Source organism: Meleagris gallopavo, chromosome 5 (genome assembly GCF_000146605.3).
Source record: "Meleagris gallopavo isolate NT-WF06-2002-E0010 breed Aviagen turkey brand Nicholas breeding stock chromosome 5, Turkey_5.1, whole genome shotgun sequence".
Lineage (NCBI taxonomy): Eukaryota > Metazoa > Chordata > Aves > Galliformes > Phasianidae > Meleagris > Meleagris gallopavo.
In genome coordinates, this window is record NC_015015.2 from 3,883,175 (window position 1) to 3,906,079 (window position 22,905).

Consider the following 22,905-nt stretch of genomic DNA (forward strand, 5'->3'; position numbering starts at 1 on the left):
TTAGAATTCACATTACGTATTCAAGGACCATTTTTACATTGAGTCCTACTTCTTAAAGTCCTTAGAAAGCCTTACTTTGCACGTGCAGTTTCTGCAGTGATCATCTTCAACCCATGAATCTTTGTCTCTATAGATCAATCCATTTACTTGACAAGTCTTCTCACAGTGACAGTCTTCCAATCGACTCAGTCTTGTTTCTGCATAATTTAGCTATAAATGAAATTAACTTGATGAGATTTCCTCAGTTCAAACATGCAATTTTTAAAAACCAAATATGAGAAAACGTAAAATTTTTATCTGAACCAAATTTAGCTACAACATTTGAAACTCTGAACCAAGATGTCAGCAGATAACAAATAACCCTACTCATCTGACTTTGATAGAGCTGTGTGTGGTCTAATGTCTTATGATATACACAACTGTCTCTTGTACTGTAATGAACCCCACTAAGATCTCCGTAGGCACTACAAGAAGTGCGTAAGCTACGATTGATTTTAAATCGAATTTCTTAATTGCTCATCAATCTGTTTACAAATCATAAATCGTGACAGCTAGCAGACTGACTTTTTCTAATTACTTTCACCTCTTCGTTGTCAGCATCAGCTAGACTAATGCTCTCTGACTCACAGAGAGGCTGTAACTTTATAATAAGATTTACAGCGTTCTAATACAGAGTAATATTCCTAGACTTATCCATGGACAAGTCCTGCTCCTGGAAAAAATCCTGGATTTGTGGATAGCACTTAACATTCCTTACTGTTCACATTACCTCCTCAATTCCAACTACTACTATCTACACGCTAGCAAATGCTGTATTGACTAATGAGATACAATGCAATAACAAGCAGGGCAAAGCACATTCATATAGCAGTAGAAAAAAGATAAGGCTTTTGGAATTCCCCTCCTATCCACCACAGACCTTCCTTTCCTCAGAGGCATCGTCTTAAATTGAGATTAATCCAGGGAGGAACACTCCCATCATATGCATACCTAGTAGCCAGTGTCATCATCTCTAACCCTTAACACAACTTCTAGTGACATACTCGTTAACTAAAAATCCAAATAAAAATTAAAAATAAAAAATCCAGAGTGTGTATTTGGAAGTAAACATATGCATTCTTGAGATCCCACAACTGCCACTGCTCTAAAAGCTATCCCATTGCCAGCTAGAAGGCAATTTCCCAAGGTCTTGATTTTTTTTTTTTTTGCTTTCACATTCGCATTGGAACCTCTACAAACACTGAGGCTCCCTAAATTTGGCAAATGACAAAACGAATGCATTCCTGTTATGAATCCAGTGCTATATTTCTGCATTATAGGCTTTATAAAGATGAATGTGCAGTGCTGTAGGCTTTTTTACATGATGGTATATATTTGATATTTGTACATTTTCATCCTCTAAAATTCCAATCACTTTATGTGAAAATATTCTAATAAGCCTTTTTTCATTTCTGCCAGTAGAAGAGCAAGATATTTAGAGGAAGAAAAGAAAAAAATAGTAGGCAAGTAGCTGTGGTCTTTTTCTCTGCAATTCTGAAGAGAGAAAGCTCTGAATAACTGTTCTTTATTTGTTAAATTGTTTCTTGGTATAATACTGGGATTGATACTCATCTCCCTAAAATGCACATCTTGTGATTTCAAAACTTCTCTTCACATTTTAGATACTAAACTCTCCACTTACTAAGTTGCTTGTTTTCAAGAGAACCTCTTTTCTAATTATTTTATTTAGTAATTATATTTACCGTGTAAAAGCCATATTTAGTTTTGTTTAAAAGGTGTCTGTCTTGTGCTTCTACTTTATAACAGGTCTTGTATTTACAAAAAAAAAAAACACAAAAATGAGCATTCACATATAAGTTTGCTATACAATAATAATTACAATAATACATTTTTGAAAATAGTATGTAATATCCTTTGTCAGGACTATAAATAACTCCAGGAAGAGAAGAAAACACTAAGAAAATAAATATTTTCTGCCTAGTATGCTTTTTTTTGTTTAAATCTCATTTACCTCCTACTCCATGAAATCAGCTAAAATACCCTTTCAAATGTTGTCAAATGCACAAAACTAAATTTGTTAAACATTTAAAATCTGGGTCTTCAAATATCTTATATTCCCATTCATATCCTAGGAAATATACTACTGAAGAAGCCCACACCATACCAGTTTCTACATACTAGCCTAATCCTGAGTTCTTAACATCCAGGAATGTTTGGCTAGCTGTCATTCACATAGTGTACCTTCCTTGCTTCTCTTTTGTCCGTACAAGTAATTGCAAATAGATTTCTGTTTGGAGCATATTATTTCTAGTGAAGTTAATAACAAATGTCTCACAAAACAACCCATCAAATGTGGCCAGGAAAATTTTGTTCAAAGAATTATCCATGGTCACATGCATTCACAAGATGAACAAACTAGATGAACTACTCCTGGAACTCAAGAGTTTCACTTATTTTTTAAATATCAAACCTAACTGCAGTCTATCTGACCTCAGTGAAGGAAGGACTCCCTAGAAAGTTTTGCACTGACAGTCTTCAGAATCTCCTTCCAGCTCCAGCATCAAATAAATGAATGAAAGGCACACTTTGACATGACCTCATAATTTACCAAAAATAAATTATAATCCACTTTTAGAGTGGATGCAGGAGATGCCAGGACTGATTTCAGTAGAGTGCTAAAATTGCACTGTTTTACCTATAATTTTCGAAGAGAAGCCAGCAGTGTTTCAGCATGTCAGTTGGGAGTGCTGAAATATAGCATGCTCCTTTTCACCTGCAGCAAATTAACATGTTAGCTCGATTTTTAACACACTGACCTACAGTGCTTCCCTACTAAAAGACAGAAGATTAAATCAATTGAACTTATTTATTGGAAAGATTCAGATAATTCAAATGATGGCAAAATAAGCATAAGCTTTAGAAACTATGTCTTCACAAACATTGGTATGAAGAGGACAATGGCAGTAAGCTCATTTCAGGTCATCATTGTATACTTCTGTTTACTGTCTACACAACAACTTTCTGAGCAGCACAAGACTCATGGGGCTCTGAGATAGAGCTCAAAGGAGAGCTCTCATAGCTCCTCCCCAATCTACTGCATAATTTGCACCACTACCAACATTACAGGACCCTACAGTCGCTAGATATGATGTTTTCTTCCCACAAAAGCCCAGGTTTGCATCTTCATAGTTTTGCATTATATAAACAGCACTTGCACATTCACTGCAAACAACATTCACTGGGTTATTATACATCTGTAATCAATTAGAGACTAAGGGAGTAAGTGAAATCCTAGCTATCACAGATCCTAAAAGCTATTCCAAAACATCACACTCATTCTCTGCATCTCCTCGTGCAGGGCCAGAAGCCAGGCATCATTGCCCATGCACGTTAGCAGGCCATCCTCTGACCACCTGCCCTGCCAAATGGGATCTCTGCAGGATGCTGTACATTCTTCCAAGTCCTGCTCTTTGGTTGCCAAATGTCCCATACGATATTACTCATACCTGCATTAGTATTACTTGTGTCTACCAACCTCCAGGACTGAAAAGATGGATACAAGTCTTAATGCTTCTCTCACACCTCTCTATTTTTAATTTGCATTTCTCTACCAAAATCATTTCTTTTTCTGCTGCAAGTATTTTTCCTGAGTAATAGTATTCCTGCACACACTGCTACAAAAAAAAAAAGTCTACACTGCTATCACTGAAAAGGAACTCACAATGAAGGATTACCTCAGCACCACGTTCTGGAAGTACAGAGTCTTTGCAGTACAAATGCTGCATTATTTGCTTTCCCTTGTAAAGTACTAGCAAGCAAAAATGTAATTAACAGCAGTGCAAGCAAGTTACTCAGTACAGTACATAATAGGAACTTGCTCATGGCACCAGCAGGGCTCAAAATAATTGCCTGTTTCACACTGCAAGCAGTAAACTCAACTAAAAGCTTCACATTTCCTATTTGGAGTCAGCTTGTCCAAACCATGTCAACTGGGTAACTGGATTCCCAGTATAACGTGCACGTTGTCTTTAAAAAGTTCCCTCCTTCCTGTTAGGAAGGAAAAGGACGCTTAGAAGCAGAGTAGAGAGTAACAAGTATCATAGATATCAATGTTTTTCTGCTAGTAGCACTACTATGCTCATCATAGTTTTGAAATTCCTTTCCAGTAACACTGAGATTGAAAGTAACTACAGGATGGTTTTTGTTGCACTTAAGTCTACAAGTAGTTAACACATAAATGCTGATTCATATAAGACAATTGCTTCTTAACACGAACAGACGTTTCACTGACATTAACACCAGAAAATGTTCCCAGAGTACCCTTTAATGCAAGCCAGGGGATCATCCACCTCAAAAACACACCTTCCTAACCTGGAACTTGACCACAGCCTGAGCTGAAGGGCTTTAGGTAAGACAGACATTGGCTGCACAGTGTGGGAGCAGAGCCTAAGGAAAATCCCCAACAAAAAAATCGCTGCAGCTTCCCATTCATCATTTCCCCAGTCCAAAACAGAACGGGAAGAAAAAAAAACCACCACCACACTGCCTATCCTAGAACTGGATTCACTTCTACACTCTAAAAATCATCATCAAAGGTGTTGAGATCAGCACAGCCAGCAGATTTATAGGCATTTCCTCATTTCAGCTCCCAAGGAGAAACGATGCCAGTCCTGAAGATTTCACAGAACTCCCCACAGGCAAAAACACACATTCTGACAGAATCACATGGTGAGGAAATTGTTGAGGGATTTCACTCCTTTGTTTCCACGTTTATCCCTCAGCATGGAAAAGAAAATCAAGCTAAGGTTTCTCAAAGAAATCTAACCCCAGGCATTTTGTCACTCTCTACCAAATGGTGAGCCAGACAATAGAAGCTGTATGAGAATTAAGTGACATCCACAAAACTGTCTCCTTAAGTCCACTGCAGATAGGGCTACTGGCAGAAAGAGGGGAAGAAACAGCTCTACCATGAAAACATAAAACAACTGCAAAAGGAACGAAGACTTGTATGATGGCCTTAGCCCAGAAAGAAACAGGGAATTGACAAAGATGATCAGGTACCTACTTTTGCAGTCATTTTCGCCAGGAGTTCTTGTAAATCCATGATTCCTTGCACCAGGCTTAAGAAATCACTGCAGGTTGGGCATGCTCAATAAAGGAAGTTTAAAAAGAAAAAGGAAGGAAGGGAAACACATTATAACCCATAAATAAATAAAGTCTGTCACAGCTAACGTGTCACATGCTGCTTATCTGAACATAAAATGCAATCTGTTTACAGACACTGTGTCAGCACACACAAGAATGACAATCCTGAAAATATTTTTTAAGATTAAGAAACCATCCCCATTAAAAACAAACAGATTTAGAAAATAATACTTACTGCGATTCAGATTAGGACACTGCGTTATATATCCATTAGGTATAAAGACAACTTTCACATCTTGAATAACACCCTTTGTAAAAGAAGAGATAACTGGTAATACAGAATACAAACATTCACTTTGACCTGTTTCATAAGTCAGTTGTTGATGGTGTACAAAGAAGTGACCAGTTGTCTGCTAACGTAGAATACAGCTCAAGATGATGAAAAAACAGCAACTCTTCCTCCCTAGCTTCTTGTGTAATTTTCATACCATGCTTTTTTTAGTTTTGTGTTTTGCAATCAACAAATGTAAGCTGCTTAAATGTCTCAAAGTGGGACTGAACTAGTGAAAAAATACATTAAGAAATACCCATTACACGAGACACTTGACCACAAGAAAATAAAACACCACCACAGCACTACTCTTCAGTAATTTAGCCAAACAAGACTGTGAAATCTATCATTATGAAAGAATAGTATAAAGAGCAAGAGGCAAGCATCTATATTTTGACTGTTGGGTCATGCAGCCTGCTGGCTTTATATCTCAGCAAACAGTTCATGTAATCACACCATCAGTTAGAATTAAATCTGCTTTCTAACCCAGGCAGATGGAGAGATCCCCTGTGTAGGGCTAGAGGAAATCAGGACTCCAAGGTCAGGAACAGACTGTGCATGTCACGTGAGGCTCAGAGATCAGACTAAGCAGGGCAGGAGGAAGTACCAGAAGATCCAGTACCAGCCTGCAAGTTCTGACTTGCAAAGGTATCCCTGACAAAAGCAGGGGACTCAAAGGGTCACCCTATATTCCCTGCACGTCTGCCTTGAGGAACCTTAAATCAGTAGCCTAAAAATGTTGGAGCTTGCATACACTCAATGCAAAGCTCTTCCAGCATTTTTTTTTTTTTTTTTTTTTTTTTAACTGTGTAGCCTGCTTACTCCCCAGCGTCCACTCACTTTAATAATGGCATGGTCATTAAGTAGGAGGAGCAAGGGAACACAAGGGACTGCAAGCACTGCAATTTACATTTCCCCGACTGTTCATCAGACGGAGTGGCATGCCTGTCTCCTCCCGAACACAGAAGAATTTAATACATTTCCTTTCAAATTAAAGATCATGGCAGTTATTACCTAATTAAATTAATGATTTGTAAGATCACTATAGTTTTTGGTTAAATGGCAGTGAAGCAGTTTTTGCAGACTAAGGGCAGTCACTTGCTCAAAATGCTCATTTCAATCCATAAATAAAATATAGGCCATTGTGCTTGAAGCCTTGCAAATGCAGCAACATTTCACATTTACATGTTTCTAAAACAGCAGAAGGTAATGAGAAGCACCGTCTTGCTGCTTTATGATGAAATATTAAATGAAAATATTAATAGACATAATCAGATCACACTGTCTGTCTTGCAGAAGCGTATACATTTATTAACCTTTTCATCTATGAGAATAATGAAACCATCACAATAATGAGAAGCAATGCTGTCAACAGGAAAAGAAACATCCTGAAAGCCATTTTATGTGCTTTCTGCTAGTAGTTATCAGTAAGAAATTAGAAGCTGAAGTACAAAAATACATTTCAGGGCTTAAGCCTCTCCAGCAAAAGGCTTAATCATGAAAAAATGAGTTTACAAAGTTTCAGTGTACCATTACACAAAGTTAACAAGACACTATCAAGAGAAAAGCAATGCTTTTTTCCTCTTCAGTAAGTGCATAAGGAATTTTCATTACATTTATTGCATTACAGCTCCCCTTCTCTACTGTCATTTGGACAGATATGCATTTAAATACAGATAAAGGGGGGGTTAATCTCATTTGCTAGAATTTTGTCTTCTGCATTCTTTAGTAGCCCCAAGAGGACAAACAATCTGAAGAGAAAACATAGCTATTTGTGTGTCTTTTCCTGGCTACATGAAAACACGCTACTACGGGTCGATGTAAGAACACCAATTTAGCAGGATAGATGCCTTCTGTATCAAAAAACCCTTCTGAAACAGAGTTCCCACGATCAAATACAGAAGTGAACCTTTAACTCAAAAGAGCACAGATTTCACTGACGTATTTTTTTTTATTAGAAAGACTTCATTACATGCAAATGCTTATTACAGCCATAATTACTGCAACACTTATGAAGGAACCTGGACTATTCCTCCTTCAGCATTAAGTCTAGGTTGCTTAGAGCTATCTACAGCTGCAGCCAGAAGAATTAGGCATGCACAGCACCCAGTGGGCAAATCCCTGGTTTAGTTTAGGACCAGGCAGAGTTTCTCAATCCACATTCTGTGGTAAGACTTGAGAATTTAGCCTTGATAGAGAGATATCAGGTGTCAAAATCTTCTTTGTTCTTTTCCCAAGGAGACATCACCATTTATCTTTGATATTTAAACTTATAACTACAGCCAGAGCTTCACGATGTTCTAGTGTGAAGATCCTTGATCTGCACAGATTACCAGCAGTAAGACTAAATTGAGCTTTGTGGCACTAAATACCAAGCCCATCCCATGAAGATTTACAAATACAAAAGCCCTATTTATTGCACTTTTCATATCCATATTATATGGAGGATTTATCCCACACACTGTGAAAAGACCCATGCAATGCACAAGCCCTTTATTTCTACATTTTCACTTCCTCCATTGCTTTTCACCTTCTTTAAAACCTACTTCTGCCTCAAAGACAGTGTGCCTCACAGCTGTGTAAAATGCATTGGCTAAAGTTGGTAATAGACCATGCACAGATGTCTCAGCAGCTGCTCTCTAAGCCCCATGCCTAGGCAGTGCTACAGCAACCCCACTAGACAACCACCACATCAGCATTACGCTCCTCTACACAGTGAAGATGAACTCCACATCAGGCACCTGAACAACTGACTTCACCTTATTCCTTACAACTACAGGACCAAAACGACTACATACGTGTATGATGATGTACAGTTAAAACACCAAGCACCTGCTGTACCCCAGAAACAACAGGGGGATTTAAGATCAAAGCCTTCTAGAGCAAATCTGAAAATTGCAGTCTTTCAACAAGGATCATTTAGACAGCAGTGCATTAACAAGCTCATTTCTGTAGTAGTATTTGGAGGGAAACTTAAAGGGAAAGGTTCTCCTCAATGACAAAATGAATTTTCGCAAGTAATTCTGACAATGATAGCCATCGATTCCATCCTAGAATAAGGGTCTTCTGCATGCCTGGTACCACCACCTTTCTTTCCTTTTGTTTCCCAATCTCATTACATGAGTATTCTTGAGCACTAAAACAAATCTTGCTTTTGGGCCACACAAAGAAGCCCAAAGGATCTATGCATGTTTTTCAAAGGAAGTAATTCATGAGATTCCCTTCAAACCAAACAGATCTAGCTATATTAAATTTGATTTACATTAGCTCCCACCAGCGATACGCTACAACTACTCAGCCTTGTCTGAATTCCAAATGCTTGGCCATAACAGGCAAACTACATAGTGAGAGATCCTAGCTGGAGGCTGGACCTCCACTCCATTGATTATGCCATACAGCACTTGATTCCCCAGCAAGCTTACTTATGGAATTATCACTGAGAGCAAGGATGGGGAACAAAACATAAGGAAAATGGCAGCCACTGACCAGCCACTGTGCCTTAGGAATATTTTATTTGAAGACCGTATCTTCCCCCTTGCTCTTTTGATATATTGAAGAATCATCATTTGAAATTAGCATGAGAACACGGCCCAGAATGTGCTGTAATGCTATTCACTCATAGAGTGAAAGGAAGAACAATTAACTAGATAAGATTAACATAAAAATATTTTTGCAACAGCATAGATGATGCTTAGAACAGTATGTAGTGCTTTTTCATGAAAACATATATTATCATGGCTCCAACATAAACACAACACAAAATACGTTAATCCTTCTTTAATGCTCTTATTTCCCTGAAGATCACTATTTACAGTAGGGAAAACAGATCTATTTATTTATGTGCAAAAATGGTGAAACAAATTGCCCTGAAAAACAACAGGAGGTCCTGCTGACCATGTGAATATAAAGAAAGGGATGCATAATCCCAAGCTTTTGGCACGAGTAACATACAAAAGAAAGACTTCTGAAACTATAAAGCAGGATTAAAAAATACAACCAATTCTATTTCTACCCTGAAGAAAGTTAGAGAAATATTTAAGCACGCATGAAGCAAAGACACCTGTTGAGTTTCATTACGATCAATAAAAATGGTCAGCTCATTAGCTTATCATTAGCTACCCTGCTGTTTCCAAAGTGTTAATACATTGAAATATTAATTTACAATTACATAATATACCAGAGTTCTGAGGCATCGAATATCTGCATAAAATGAGAAGTTAAGATGAGGAAATCCAAAATGACTTTTTTTCCCTACGTAGCTATAAACATATGTTTACCATCTGTGGAATTATGGGAAGCAGCTGAGGTAAAAAACAACAGCTGTAAAATAAAATAATGCTATCAATTTCACTTTACAGTGACAGCCAGCTGCTCAAAGATGGAATGAACTCCAGGTTCAGAGCAACTCTTCGACTATAATTTAACTTAAAAGAAAAGTTAGCTTTTTTCTCTGTTTCACAATTAAAATAATAATTTGCTACAACAATCCTACCCTAAATAATTTTAGCATAAAAATAAATTTCCTAGCTTCTCAAAAGGCAGAGACTTTGAGGCAAGGTCCTCAAAAATGCAGCAACTTGTAGAATTATCTTATGAATTGACTGCTTCAAAGTGAACTGAGTGGGCAGTAAATCACCTTGGCAACAAATCCATGCCAATATCAAGGATATACAGATTGGCCTATCAATACACTATATAGGCTCTTTTACTGATAGATAGTCCATGGCTTGTTAACCAAAACCTGAAGAAATATTGTCAGTTTCTCTGTAGATTGCTTTTGGAGTGAAAGTATTAATTTTAAGGTAGAGGAGGTGTTTTTTGTTGGTTGGTTCTGCAATTGAAAAATCAATCAAAATCATACAGGATCACCAAGAGCCAAAAAAAAAAAAGTGAAATAAAATATATAAGAGAGAACTTTTCAAGCCTTTAGTCATTTATCTTTCCTTCGCCAATTTTTATTTCACATGGACGTACTGGCATATTCAATGACAGTATCTTGGGAGGACTTATAAATGTAAAGATCATCCTGCCAGCTAGTCAGCCTTTCAAGTAGCCTGGGCTATGTGGAAGCAATAGAAGCTCCAAAAGGACAAAGAAGCTTATGAACAAAACCCAGTCACCCATTACCCACTCTGCTGAGACATGTGACGTGCTTATCTGAGAAAAATACAAAGAAATGAAGTTATTCCAGAAACAGAAAATCTACTGTTTTGCAGCAAGGGACACACATTGCACACAACAAGTATCTGCCAAAGACTGCAGGAACACAGCCTAGGAGACCTCCTCTAATCTGGAAGTCAATGCTGGAAAAGGCAACAAAGAAGAGACAACCTCAAGCATCATGTGAGGATACTCTGCTAATAAAGTCAAAGAGAGACAAGCCTCCAAAAACGACTAAGACTGGACAGGAGATTACAGCTCAGCCTTTACTTCGGGAAATTCTGAAGATTAAAGCCATCATCTCCGATGCTGTCAACACCAGTTTCATTATGAACACGGGAGTGGCAAGGCAGGGCACAGTGGGTGGGTGAAACTCCAAGTAAGGAAACCAAATCAAACCAACCCACCAAATACTGGGCATTTCAGCCAGTAACTACAGTATTCTACCTTGCACAAACAGATTCTTCTGTGTTGGACCTGTCCCAAATCCCAGACACGTGGTTTCAACTGAAATTCATACAAATCGCATGTCAGGAGTGTAAGATAACTAATGAAAAGTATTTCATTGCCTACCTAGTTTCCTTCTTCATGTACTATTTCATATCTGCTTACCTTAAAGAAACCATGCTTCCTGTTCCTCTGTCCAAGCCATAAATTACTTTCAGGTATCAGATTTGTTTCTGGGGGATCAATGATGCGTTCATAAATCCTGCAGAGGGAAAGCATTACCATTACTTCAAATGTATTTTTCCTCTTAAGAATTCCTACGCAAATTCAGTCAGCAGCGAAAAGTACAAAGCAGAACAAAAACTAAACCCTCCATTAAACACAATGTTTACTGCTGACAGTTTTGCAGGTACATTATAACCTTAAAAGCAATAATTAAATAGAAAGAACTATGAAAACTACTAACACGTGGAGACTCAAGAAAGTTGCAGTTTCCCTTCTGCAACTGCGCAGTGCTAAGCTGAAGAAGCACAATGCCAGAACCCACCCTGCTAGGGAAAAGCATCCTATCCTTAGTGGTCTACTTCAAACTCAGCTACTTGAGGAAAAACAGCAGACATAAACAAGATCCAACAAGAGAAACAACATCTTTGTATTTTCATACTGTCTCGAATTTGGAATGAACTTTGCAAAGGTCATTTGTTCCACCTCATGCTCCCATAGCCTTTTAGGCTTTACAACTATTTTATCCATCCTTGTGCCTGGACCTTCCAATTCATCCGCTTCTCCAGTTTACAGCTGCTCCAGAACTCATCTGGCTTGCATACGTGTGTTCTGCCACTATTACACAGCCAATTTGCTCACACCAATGGCACAGATCTGATAAAGAATAGAAACTTTTTCTATTTGTTCAAGCTTTATAGACTACAAAAACTTGCGCATGAATGCGGTAATCTCTATCTCAAATTTCTAAAATCAAATCATGGTTAAGTTGCTGTAATAATGCATTTTGAAATTCAAGAAGCATCTGGAGTTTTAAAAAGACTTGATTATTTTTTTTTTAATTATTTTTAGGAAATCAGTAAAGAAGTTTACTTCGTACCTTCTTCAGTAAGTCAGACCACTACAATGATGATATCATTACACTGGATTATGAAAAACTCAAGACCAAAGATGTTACTGACTCTAGATTCTCACGTTACCATATTCCACAGGTGGGAGTCACAAACTTACTGCTTCATAACAAAACCAGCACATCTATTAAGGATTACTGAAAGATGACATATTTCCACTACTATCCAGCTCAAAGGGGTGCGTGCTGCTCTGTTATCACACCAACATGACAGCCAGTAGAAAAACTCCAAATGTGCCAAGTCCCACAAAGTACTTACATCTTTGAAGGAGAGATTTGTATTTTTTCTTTAAAACTACAGCTTTAAACTGAATGTAAAAAAAAATGAACAAAAATGAACACCAAGAAAAAAATTCAAGGCATTCAACACAACCCATTGCACAGTAATTTTCCCATTTAGAATCCAAGCATTTCTAGCTCAGGCTCACCTAGAATAATCATTAATTTTTGTGTTGTGTATTGCCATGCTGTCAGAAAATTTATACATTTGAGGGGACCTAAAATGACCTTCAAGGATGAGAGAACTTCAAGAAAGCTCTGCAAAGTTAAGTACAAAGAGTCATGCGTGCTACCTGAGTTTGCTAATCCTGAAAAGATATATTAGAAAGAACCACTACCACCGCTAAGAACAAAATAGTTACACAAAAATTAAGTTTGTTAGTACATTAGTCAGATGATGCATCCTAATACTCATCATTTTATTGCTCAAATTTATTATAATCACCATCAATTCTAATTCATCACATTCCATCAACATGATACATTCAAAGCTCCAGGAAATTTATGCCTCTACTAGTTAATTACTTGTTGCTGTCTCTAAAAAAAAAAAAAAATACTACGCTGTTTGAACAGGTAAAACAAGATGGTATTCTTTTAAATAACGCTTTTAGAATTACAGGAATTTGACATGCACTATCTTTATCAATATTTTAAAATGTAAGCAGAACCCTTCCGCCATGCCTCATGTAAAATTAAAGATCTACTCAAATGCAAAACTGCTGTAAAATACTGAACAAGGAACAAAGAATTGAGGTTCTCAAGAAAGCCAGTCACTGAATTACACTACTACAGTGGGAATTTCTCTTGAATATAACATCTTTTAATTTGTGAATATTCAAGAATATTTTATTTTCATTTTCTCAGACAAGTTATAGGTTACAGTGTAACTATATTCAAGAACAGAATCATAGAGGTTGGAAAAGACCTTCAAGATCACCTAATCCAACCGTCCACTCACCACCAATATTGTCCGCTTACATCATGCTCCTAAGTATCCCATTTACCCTTTCCCTATGCACCTCCAGGGACAGTGACTGAACCTTATCTGGGCAGCCTGCTCCAGTTCCTCATCACCCTTTCTAAGAAATTCTTCCTAATATCCAATCTGAACTTTCCCTAACACAACTTAAGGCCATCACACCACACCATCTGGCTGTTACATGGGAGAAGAAGCCAATCTCCACCTTGCCACAAACCTATATCAGGCAGATGAGCTTCCTCTTCTCCAGACTAAACCCAGTTACCTCAGCTACTTCCCATAAAACTTGTGCTCCAGATCGTTCACAGCTTCAATATGCTTCTCTGGACACACTCCAGGGCCTCATTGCATTTCTTGTAGCAAGGAGACCAACGCTCAACACAGCACTCGAGATGTGGCCTCACCAGAGCCAAGTACAGGGGGTGGGGATGATCAAATACTTCCCGCTGGCTGCACTATTGCTGATGCAAGCCAGGATGCCATTGGTCGTCTTGGCTACCTGGGCACACTGCTGGCTCACATTTAGCCAACCGTCTATCAACCCCCCAGGTCCTTTTTCTCCATTCAGCTTTCCACCCACTCTGCCCCAAGCCTGTAGCAATGCATGGGGTTGATGCGACCAAAGTGCAGGACCCTACATCTGTCTGTTACGCTATATAAAAAATAACTCATCTCCATGGATATGCCCGTTAAGTAAGTTGGGAATCAAAAGAACGCATAAGAAGCAGATTGGCACTTACTTTCCTAGGTGAAAAGATATCCTGGATCATGCTGTTTGGTTCATGAGCAAAGCAAACGTACTTTACTATTGCTTGCTGTTAAACATCAGCAAGCATGCAGACAGCCTAATGCTACCATTGTAATACTCTTCATACTCTTGGCAAATGAAAAGGTCAAAAACTACACATGAATTTATAAGAATAGCAAAAAATCTGTAGCAGGCTACAAAAAGAAAAAACAACCACCCACACATTTGCAGGGAACAGTGTTTCACCTAGACATTTAGATTACCCATGTGCATACACCTCTTACAAGCCTATGAATAGCTACTGATTATTCAGTTTATTTTCTACACTGAGAAAAACCTCTAGAGCATAAACATTTTGTAACCCATCTCAAAGAGAAACGACAAGTTACTACCTAGAGTTAAAATTCTATTATAATTATTTGTTAAACATGAAAAAGCCTTTGCTCTACTCCTCCTCTTTCCTGCATTGACTTTCTTGTGGAAGCGTTTTTCAGACTAATCGCTTGCTGAGTAACAAAAGGCTTTATTTGTTTTGTGGGTTTTTTGTGGGTTTTTTTTTTGTTTGCTTGTTTTTACAGCTACATTGATACATTAAGCTTCTGCTTCAGTCACATCTTGTTACTTGATTTTTCTGGGCTGAGGTGTGTCTTCTTCTACAGCTTTATCCACATTTGACCATACTTGGTATTTGAGCAGCTAAGTTGTATCTACTACACTTCCATCTTTATGTACTGCTCTAGAGCTCCTCGGAGATCACTTTCTGATACATTTTGCTTTGATGCCCAAACAGAGTACAGTATACTTCACAAGAATAAGAATGTTTGGAAAGAGAATTCCAGGGAACAGTGATCTTTAAAACTGCTGAAGACTGCATAGTTCCTCTAGCATTAGCAGACCAGGTCTCCAAGTTAACAGCTCTTCTCCATGCATCAGACTTTCAGATCTATGACTTCTGCATTCACTTTGCATGAGAAAGCTTGATTTGTACCTAATTTATGTCAACATATTTCAAAGGAGCTAAACCATAAACTTGGAATCATACAACTGTGAACCAATTCTTTCTTGAAATACACTCAGAATACGTTCGCTAACCACTGACTCATTTAGCTAAACAGAGTAAGAAAAAGATCTTCTAATTCAGGAAGAGCTAGGATACTCTTGCAGTGTATTTTTTTTAGGTCTTTTGTTTGTTTTAATCTGTACATCTGCCCTCTCTGCACTCACTGATTTGTGAAGTACTCTTGCTTAGAAGTGATCCTTAGAAAGGAACACATTTTTCAAGGACACACTCAAAAGAGGCATCTGTGACATAATTAATACAACAAATCTTTAAAAGAATCAGTGGATTCTTTTGGAATGAGTGAAAGGAGTCATTTCTAAAATGTCTGCAGGCAAATACACAAGCATACACATTTCTCTGCATAGAGGAAGACTCTCTCTAAAAATCCACCTCTGCTGGACAAGGAGACAGTTCCCTTATACATAATCAACTTAAAAACTATTTTTACCATCCTATTAATGTTCCAGTAGAACAGGGAGATCTTGTTTCCTTCATTTTACATGTGTGCAAACTGAAAGATAGGAAGAGTGACCACTTGAACCAAGATAATTTCTTACATGAAACTCCACATGAAAAAGTTAACACCTGGACAGTAGGTCCACTTCCATGGTAAAGCAGATCTTCTTCATGCATATAGTATTTGCCATGCCAGTAGCAGTTTAGAAATAGCTGAAATATTTAGTAGAACAAGAAAATGAGTTTTGTGGCTGAGGTATGGTGGGAACCTCATTTCTCAGTCCTTTTACTTTACTAATCAAAGAACAGGCTTATATGATCTGACTGCCACACTTACTCTCGTGAAGCTGTAACTTCGCATGTAGCAACCAGGTGTTGAATTCAGCATATCCAATTTTAAATGTCTCAAAACTTTACGCCTACAGAGAAGCTAGTCTCATGTCTCTTTATTAACAAAAGAGTCTAAAATGTTTCTAAGATATGATTCATCTTACTGTAAATTAATCACTCCTCAGGCCCCTCCAGTGACAGCACAGGAGCACTTTCTGAAATCAAGGTGAGTCATCTAAACGGATTTTTGCAATTCAAAACCTGATCCTCAAAGCTGATGTTCTCTTGCAACCATTCCTTACCTTATATACACCTGTATTCTCAGATCCCTTAAAAAATAAAGGATACGGATAAGTCATACAAAGTGATGCAATGTTATAGCACCCCAAACTTTTCTTAGTTAAAAAAATAAGTAAATAAAAGTAAACCAGAAGAGAGGGAAGTTCCTCCCTTGTTTTACACTAGATTTTCCCCGTGATCTATTACAGAGGAATGCTGACCTTCTTGACCATTGGTACTACCTCCAAGTGAGGCTGTAAACAGCTCAGTACATCCAAAATCACTGGCGTCAGGCCTCGTAACACAATCCACGGCATGGGTCACATTTACAAGTTTGTCCAACATGTTTCTGGATCCCAACTACACAAACTGTTGATTTTGTCAGTCTCTAGCTTTAAGATACCTCATTGGTACTTGTCTTAGAGTCTATTCTTCTGAAGGGATTAAGAAATGATCTTGAAAAGAAACACGAAGATACATGACTCTGCTTCAACCCATTATCTAAATACTTTCCAATGCAAATGTATCAATACTAACATCTTTTTAATAGTGTTTACAAATAGGATACACTATTTGACAGGCATTCAGTTCTAGAGCAACTTCAACTAAATCAATCATTACGTTTCCAACATTCTGCTTCAGAAAAATAACCTTCCTGAGGGAAAATCTGATTTGTTATCTGCCACAGGACAGGAGTTCACAACCACTCGAAATAGGAAAACAATTTTGATTAAAATTTCAGGTTTTGAGGGAAGCATTTGGTTATTAAATTTTGAATATACAATAGTAACTACAAACTATTTAATGAAAAGTAACTGTTGGTAAAGACTCAATCAAGATAGCATGCTCAGTTAAATTCTTTTCAAATTCTGTCAACCAATTTCACTGAATTTCCAGTATAATCACCAAAATAAGATGAACGTACTCTACTTCTCAGTTTAATTATTTCAACTCTAAAATCTAAATTCAGAACTACAAAGCGCCTATAACTAAACCTCTATGAGCATCCTCTTCTTAATTTGCATCTCTTGAATGAAACTTTAAGATCATGCAGCAACAGGAGGAAATGAAACAAACAAGGAGAAATGGTCAGAAGAGCACAGTTCACTGCCTGGTTTGGGGGACTTACTCTCCACACAAAACTTCACAGAGATGTTTTCTATCCATGAGAGGCTTTTTTTATTTTATTTTAAACAGAAAATAATAGAAATATAACATGACTAGGCTGCTTAGGCTTTTCAGTTTCCTACAACACTATAACAAAACTACTGATGACTTACAGCAGCGTTGCTTGGGCTTTGGACTGAAAACAATCATAGTTATTGATTCTAAGAGAACCAAAGCCAGTAAATAATGCAACATCAGCCCCACAAAGGGCAGAAAGCCATCTTTCTGAGAACACTACAGGGTGTCTCTTACCTGGAAATCCCAAGGCGCCTTCAAACACCTTTACAAACAAGATCAATATAATTAACTTAGATTTGAAACGAACAAAAAATAGAATTTCCCAATAATAAAATCCTCCAGAATACCTCAATAGAAGGTTAACAACTTGTCTACAAGGCTGCAATGTTTACTTGTCTTCATATAGCACTCCTGAAAATATGAGAAACTCAGAAGACAGCTAGTCAGACGTACAATATCAAAAAAAGTGCCAATATCTGCAACACATAAGGTAACAGGCCCTACAACTGAGACTGCAAGGACCTACATTCCCCACAAGTTCACTCTAGTCAGAAATAGGAAGTTAGCAGTTTGATTTGAGCTTTCAAGAGTTGTGGGAGAGAAAAAAAAAATAAAAGGACAAGCTACAAGGTCAACTACTTCACACGATGTATCCAGAGCACTTTGCACTTCATAATACATGCACTATTCACATTTGTTTTTTTTGTTGTTGTTGTTACTATTTGTTGGTGGTTTTTTTGTTTGTTTGTTTTAAGATAAAATTACAAGGTTCTCAGCACAAAACCAGTTGGGCTCAATACCCAAATGGTCAGTGCGCATTTAAATTTTGACAATCTTTTTCTTTTTCTAGCTTTTCTTAAAGTCCATCTTGAGCTGTTTCTTCTGAGGTAAACATCCTGTGGCTCTGATCCTGGCTGTGAGCATAAGACTTGCATGTAACAGAAGCAAAAAGATAAACACACTTGCCACTTTTTCTGATGAAGATGCCAGTTTTTACCATATTCAGCCTGTTTTGCCACAGCAGAACTAAAAGTACTGAGTCAAAAAAATACCTTGAGTGGAGAAGGAGATATCACTCACTTTTCTTAAAATCAAGGCCAATTCTTACGAATTCATGTGAATTTACTTATCTTCAGACATCTCAATACAGAGTTGAGAGCTACATAGCTCAAATACAACTTCTCAAACAAGTTCTCCAACTTGCCAAAGATATTTTGGCTGTCATTTTGTCACTTGTGAGTAACCACTGCTGAGTGCCAGAGCATAAAACAGGCAGTATGAGGGGTTTATATGATAAAGTGACATAGATACAAGAATTTAAAAATCTCTATTAAAGTACCCATTAAGTAGTAAATAATTAAGTCTATCTTGCATCAGAAAGCAATAGGTAGAAACGTTCATCATCATGGCACAAAACATCACTGGTACTTAAGATTTTGCAGCGATATTAACCCTTAAACAACATTCTATGAGAACAAAGAGGTAAAAGCCATGGTTACGTGGCTTATCTCCATTTTGTAATGAAATGTTAAGGTTACTGTTGGCGTTCTACATAAAACATTTGTTAAGTGAGAACTGGCAGTGCAGAAACTTGGCTTCCATTACGCCTACCTGCATTACGTAGGGACAAGCTGGTCCCTGGCCCAAGATCTGCTGCACACGGGTCTTCACAATTGGCAGTTAACAGCCCAGAAACAACCCTTCTTCACAAAGCACATGGAACATCCCGTTTTCTGTTTCAAGGCTACTCTAAACCTCAAGGTCGTTTCACCTACTGCAGTAAGACAGATGTGACTGTGAGAGGACTCGAGAAGACTCTACTCCAAGTCCTTTCTGTACAGCTACAAAACACAAATTTAAAAATAAGCCAATCACAAGCAACCTTCCTGCTGAACGGCCTCTTTTCCCCCTCCAAAAAAAAAATCATCTGCTGAGAAGTTAATTGCCTCGGAGTATCTTGTCACAGGATCATCTCATCAAGGCATACATGTGATCACTAAATGATTTGTGTGCAGTCAAATAATCTCATCCATATTCCACAGCTAATTTCCATTCATTACTGAAGGTAGCTATGGGTTGAGGACCAGGAGTTTTACTTACAAACACCCTACCTGTGCTCCCCCGCTCCCACCAGAGCCCTGCCATCAGTTGTCTCAACACTACACAACAGCACACTGCTCTCCCCAGAGCTGCCAGTGCTCCCCATTAATTGCTGTTTCAGTAACCTGGCACAAGGATGACTCATTTCACATTCCCCAGTTCTCACTGAAGGTTCATCAGATAACCCTCATCTGTTTTCCCACAGCTTTTGAACTGCCCATTTTATCCTTGGTGGTTTGCTCTCTCATAATAACTAATTGGGCATGACTGAGAAAAATGTATGAAGCGTACAGTAAACATAGGACAAGCCATTATATTGGTTCTAAAATTAAGTTTTGATGGAAACCCCCAGGCCAACAGGCAAAAGCACTACCCAAGGACAGCATTCAGGTTTGGAGCTCATTTCTTTCAGCATCTGACAAGCTCTAGAGGTGAAAGTGTGGCTCAGCAATGAGATTTTTCACTGCAGACTTCAATGGGGCCAGAATTTCACCCTGGAGACACTCTACAGCACATCCTTCAGTCAAGTTTAAGGTAAGTGGCTGGTGTGACACAGAAGGAGTCAGTTAAGGCTGAGGAACCAGTTGCATTGGTTGGCATAGTGATTTGCTTTCATTCTTATGCTGAAGCGAATGCTGCTAGCATTGCAGCACAATTATGCAATGCAGCTTCCATTGATTCCTTCATTAATGACTGGTCTCACAGATACATGAAAAAAAAAAAAAATCAAACTAGAAATAGCATATAAGTTTACTTTTATGCTGAATATTGCTCCTTCATAGTATCACTGCATTGGTACTACCAATTGTAATGGTTCTCCACATGATTAAAAACTAGACACAATAGCCAATATCTACTGCGTTATTAAAAACTACAGCTCACTAAATACTTATCCATGAGAAAACTGAGTACCTCCTGAGCTCCCAGAAAAACTTCGCTACCTGACTGCCTTAGCTATTCCCTCAGCCTTTTCCCAAAGCAGTTCTCACCCCACAGGCACTCTGTTGTCCCCGCATGCTCAGTACTGGGCCCACTTGCACTCTGACACTCAATACAACCATTCAAAGATATCAGAGGACTGGACAAAGATCTCCCACGTACAGCAAGTCTGCAAATATACCAAGAGACTCTTCAAGACTCATGAAGTGAGAGACAACAACATACCATCACTGCAGCAGGAACCTTACTGGCATGGCCATGCAAACTCCAAACCTTGACACCTTCCACTTCTGAGCACCTGTCAGCTCTCCACACAAACTCAATCACTCCTAAAGCCACCAACTGCTTTCAGGGTTGGCAGTTTGCTTGGACACCAAGCAAAAGTGAAACGACAGCCAACAACAAATGATTCAAGCAGCCTCCATGTATTTCTGCAATAGCCTGCAGGTTTTGAATGAGTTGAGATTTCCAAGAATTACTTTTTGGGAATTATCCCCGTTTAAAACTGTCAAAGAAAGGTTTCCCAATAACCAGAGCATTTCAGACAACTCTAGGCTGGTTTCACGGACTTGAGCAGCCTTGCTGCTGTTTTCTTGGTCACTCTCATACCCCACAGTGCTCAGGAGGTTTTACATCATTTGAAAAGACTCTGGATTATTTGCTGTATGGAGACTCAGATCTCAAGTCAGCTTCTGAAGAGTTCAGAAGGTTCTCCTCTGCAGTCTGGCAGTCTGCACTCTCTGCAGTCCAATGCTTTCCATAAAAATATCTGCTAAAATTATACTACCATTTTTCCATTCAGCTCCAGTATTATCCTCTGTGACTTCCAGTTCTGAACTCAGACTTCAGCTAACCATTTCACAAAGGAGAGTTCCTTTATGTTGTGGATCTCTGCTGGTCTGCCCGGTTGGTGCAAGACAATTGTTTTTACAATCTGAAAGGAAGAACCCAAACTATTTGCTTCACATAGCTAATTCTCCAATTATGACCATCTCTCTTCTGTCCATGTGACCCCATTAGCTCTCCAGCAAATGAAAATGAAAACTTACCAAGCAACAGGAGACTTCTCCTGAAAAAGATCCACAGAAACTCATCTCCACATACATTTCAAATTATGCATGCTCAATTTTTCAGGGTCTGCTCTTGAAAGCAATCATCCCAATTTAAGTAATTACTGCTTAAGTGATTAAATAATAAATACTTTTAAAAAGTCAAAACGTATAGAGGACAAACGTTAAGAAAATCTGAGAATGGGATAATACACCTGTTCACATACTTTATGAAATGACAAACTCAGCTGAAACTTACCAGTCTTGATTTAATCTTATTTCCTGTACCATTCTCCGTCCCCTCGGAGCAGGAGCTACGCAGCCTCCCTGCTGCAGTGCTGCTCCATGCCAGGCAGCCAGCTGCTGACCTTGCTGGTACAGCCTGTAAGCAGTTATTTTCTTCTACACGTGGGCAAAGGCAGCCAGGCACAGCTACAGATTATGATTATCTGTCTTCTACAGTACTTTCTCAGCACTTGCATAAATACTTACAACCTTTTCCCCATACTATCAATGCAGTAGACTAAAGAAAAATTAACTAGTTCATCTAGGGTTAAAATAAGATATTTTCAACATAGACTAGATTAAGACATGCTGTCAGTCACATCCAAATACTATCATTCTGCTGACATTGAACATCCAATGAAATGCCTCAGCTATTAAGAAAAAATTAAAACAAGAAAAAAACATTTTATTGTGTCCAACTGAATGCATGCCAGCATTTCCTTGCATCTGAACTACACTAACTCTAACAATACAGGATAGACAGCAGCTGACATGAAAAGCCAGCTGGAGACCTCCCTTATGCTAAAGAGGTTATCGCTTTTCTGTCAACCAGAAGGAACAATCAGTAGGTGAAAACTCCCAACCCAGAGTATCACACATGAGAAGCTGAGCGCACCTGTAATGCACAGTTAAAGCAACCTGCCTAAGCAACCAGCTCTGTGATAGTTTTTGCTACAGATTTAGGAATGGAGAAGCAATCTGGGACACCAGAAGTTTTCAGCACAAATTACCTAGCTCCATGACACTACCAGCATGCCTTCTCCTCTTCCAAGGGAAAGTGTTTCAAAAGTAAAGCGACGAATCTCTCTTCAAAAGGACCCCTTAATTTTCACTAATTTATTGTTTTAATCCAAAAGATGGCCAACCGTATGGCTGGCTCAGGCCACACTGAGTGAAAAAGAATTGCCTTGGGCTGCATACAGGTTGCTCTAAAAGGAATGCCTCCTACTTATTTCCATGGAAACTACAACTGATACAATGAGCACAGCAGCTCTGTTTGA

The 22,905-nt window shown here is 38.4% G+C and overlaps 1 protein-coding gene across 3 annotated transcripts in view; it reads right to left on the bottom strand.

The window, feature by feature from the left end:
* NELL1 (neural EGFL like 1) overlaps positions 1 to 22,905 on the bottom strand; it is a 273,232-nt gene that overhangs the window by 208,176 nt on the left and 42,151 nt on the right. For all 3 annotated transcript variants that reach the window (XM_031553393.1, XM_010710718.3, XM_031553394.1), the window contains exons 5-8: positions 11,249 to 11,345; positions 5,381 to 5,453; positions 5,066 to 5,148; positions 76 to 210 (exon numbers count right to left, since the gene is read on the bottom strand). In XM_031553393.1, coding sequence (XP_031409253.1) covers positions 76 to 210; positions 5,066 to 5,148; positions 5,381 to 5,453; positions 11,249 to 11,345 — 388 coding nt within the window. The remainder of the gene's footprint in view (positions 1 to 75; positions 211 to 5,065; positions 5,149 to 5,380; positions 5,454 to 11,248; positions 11,346 to 22,905) is intronic.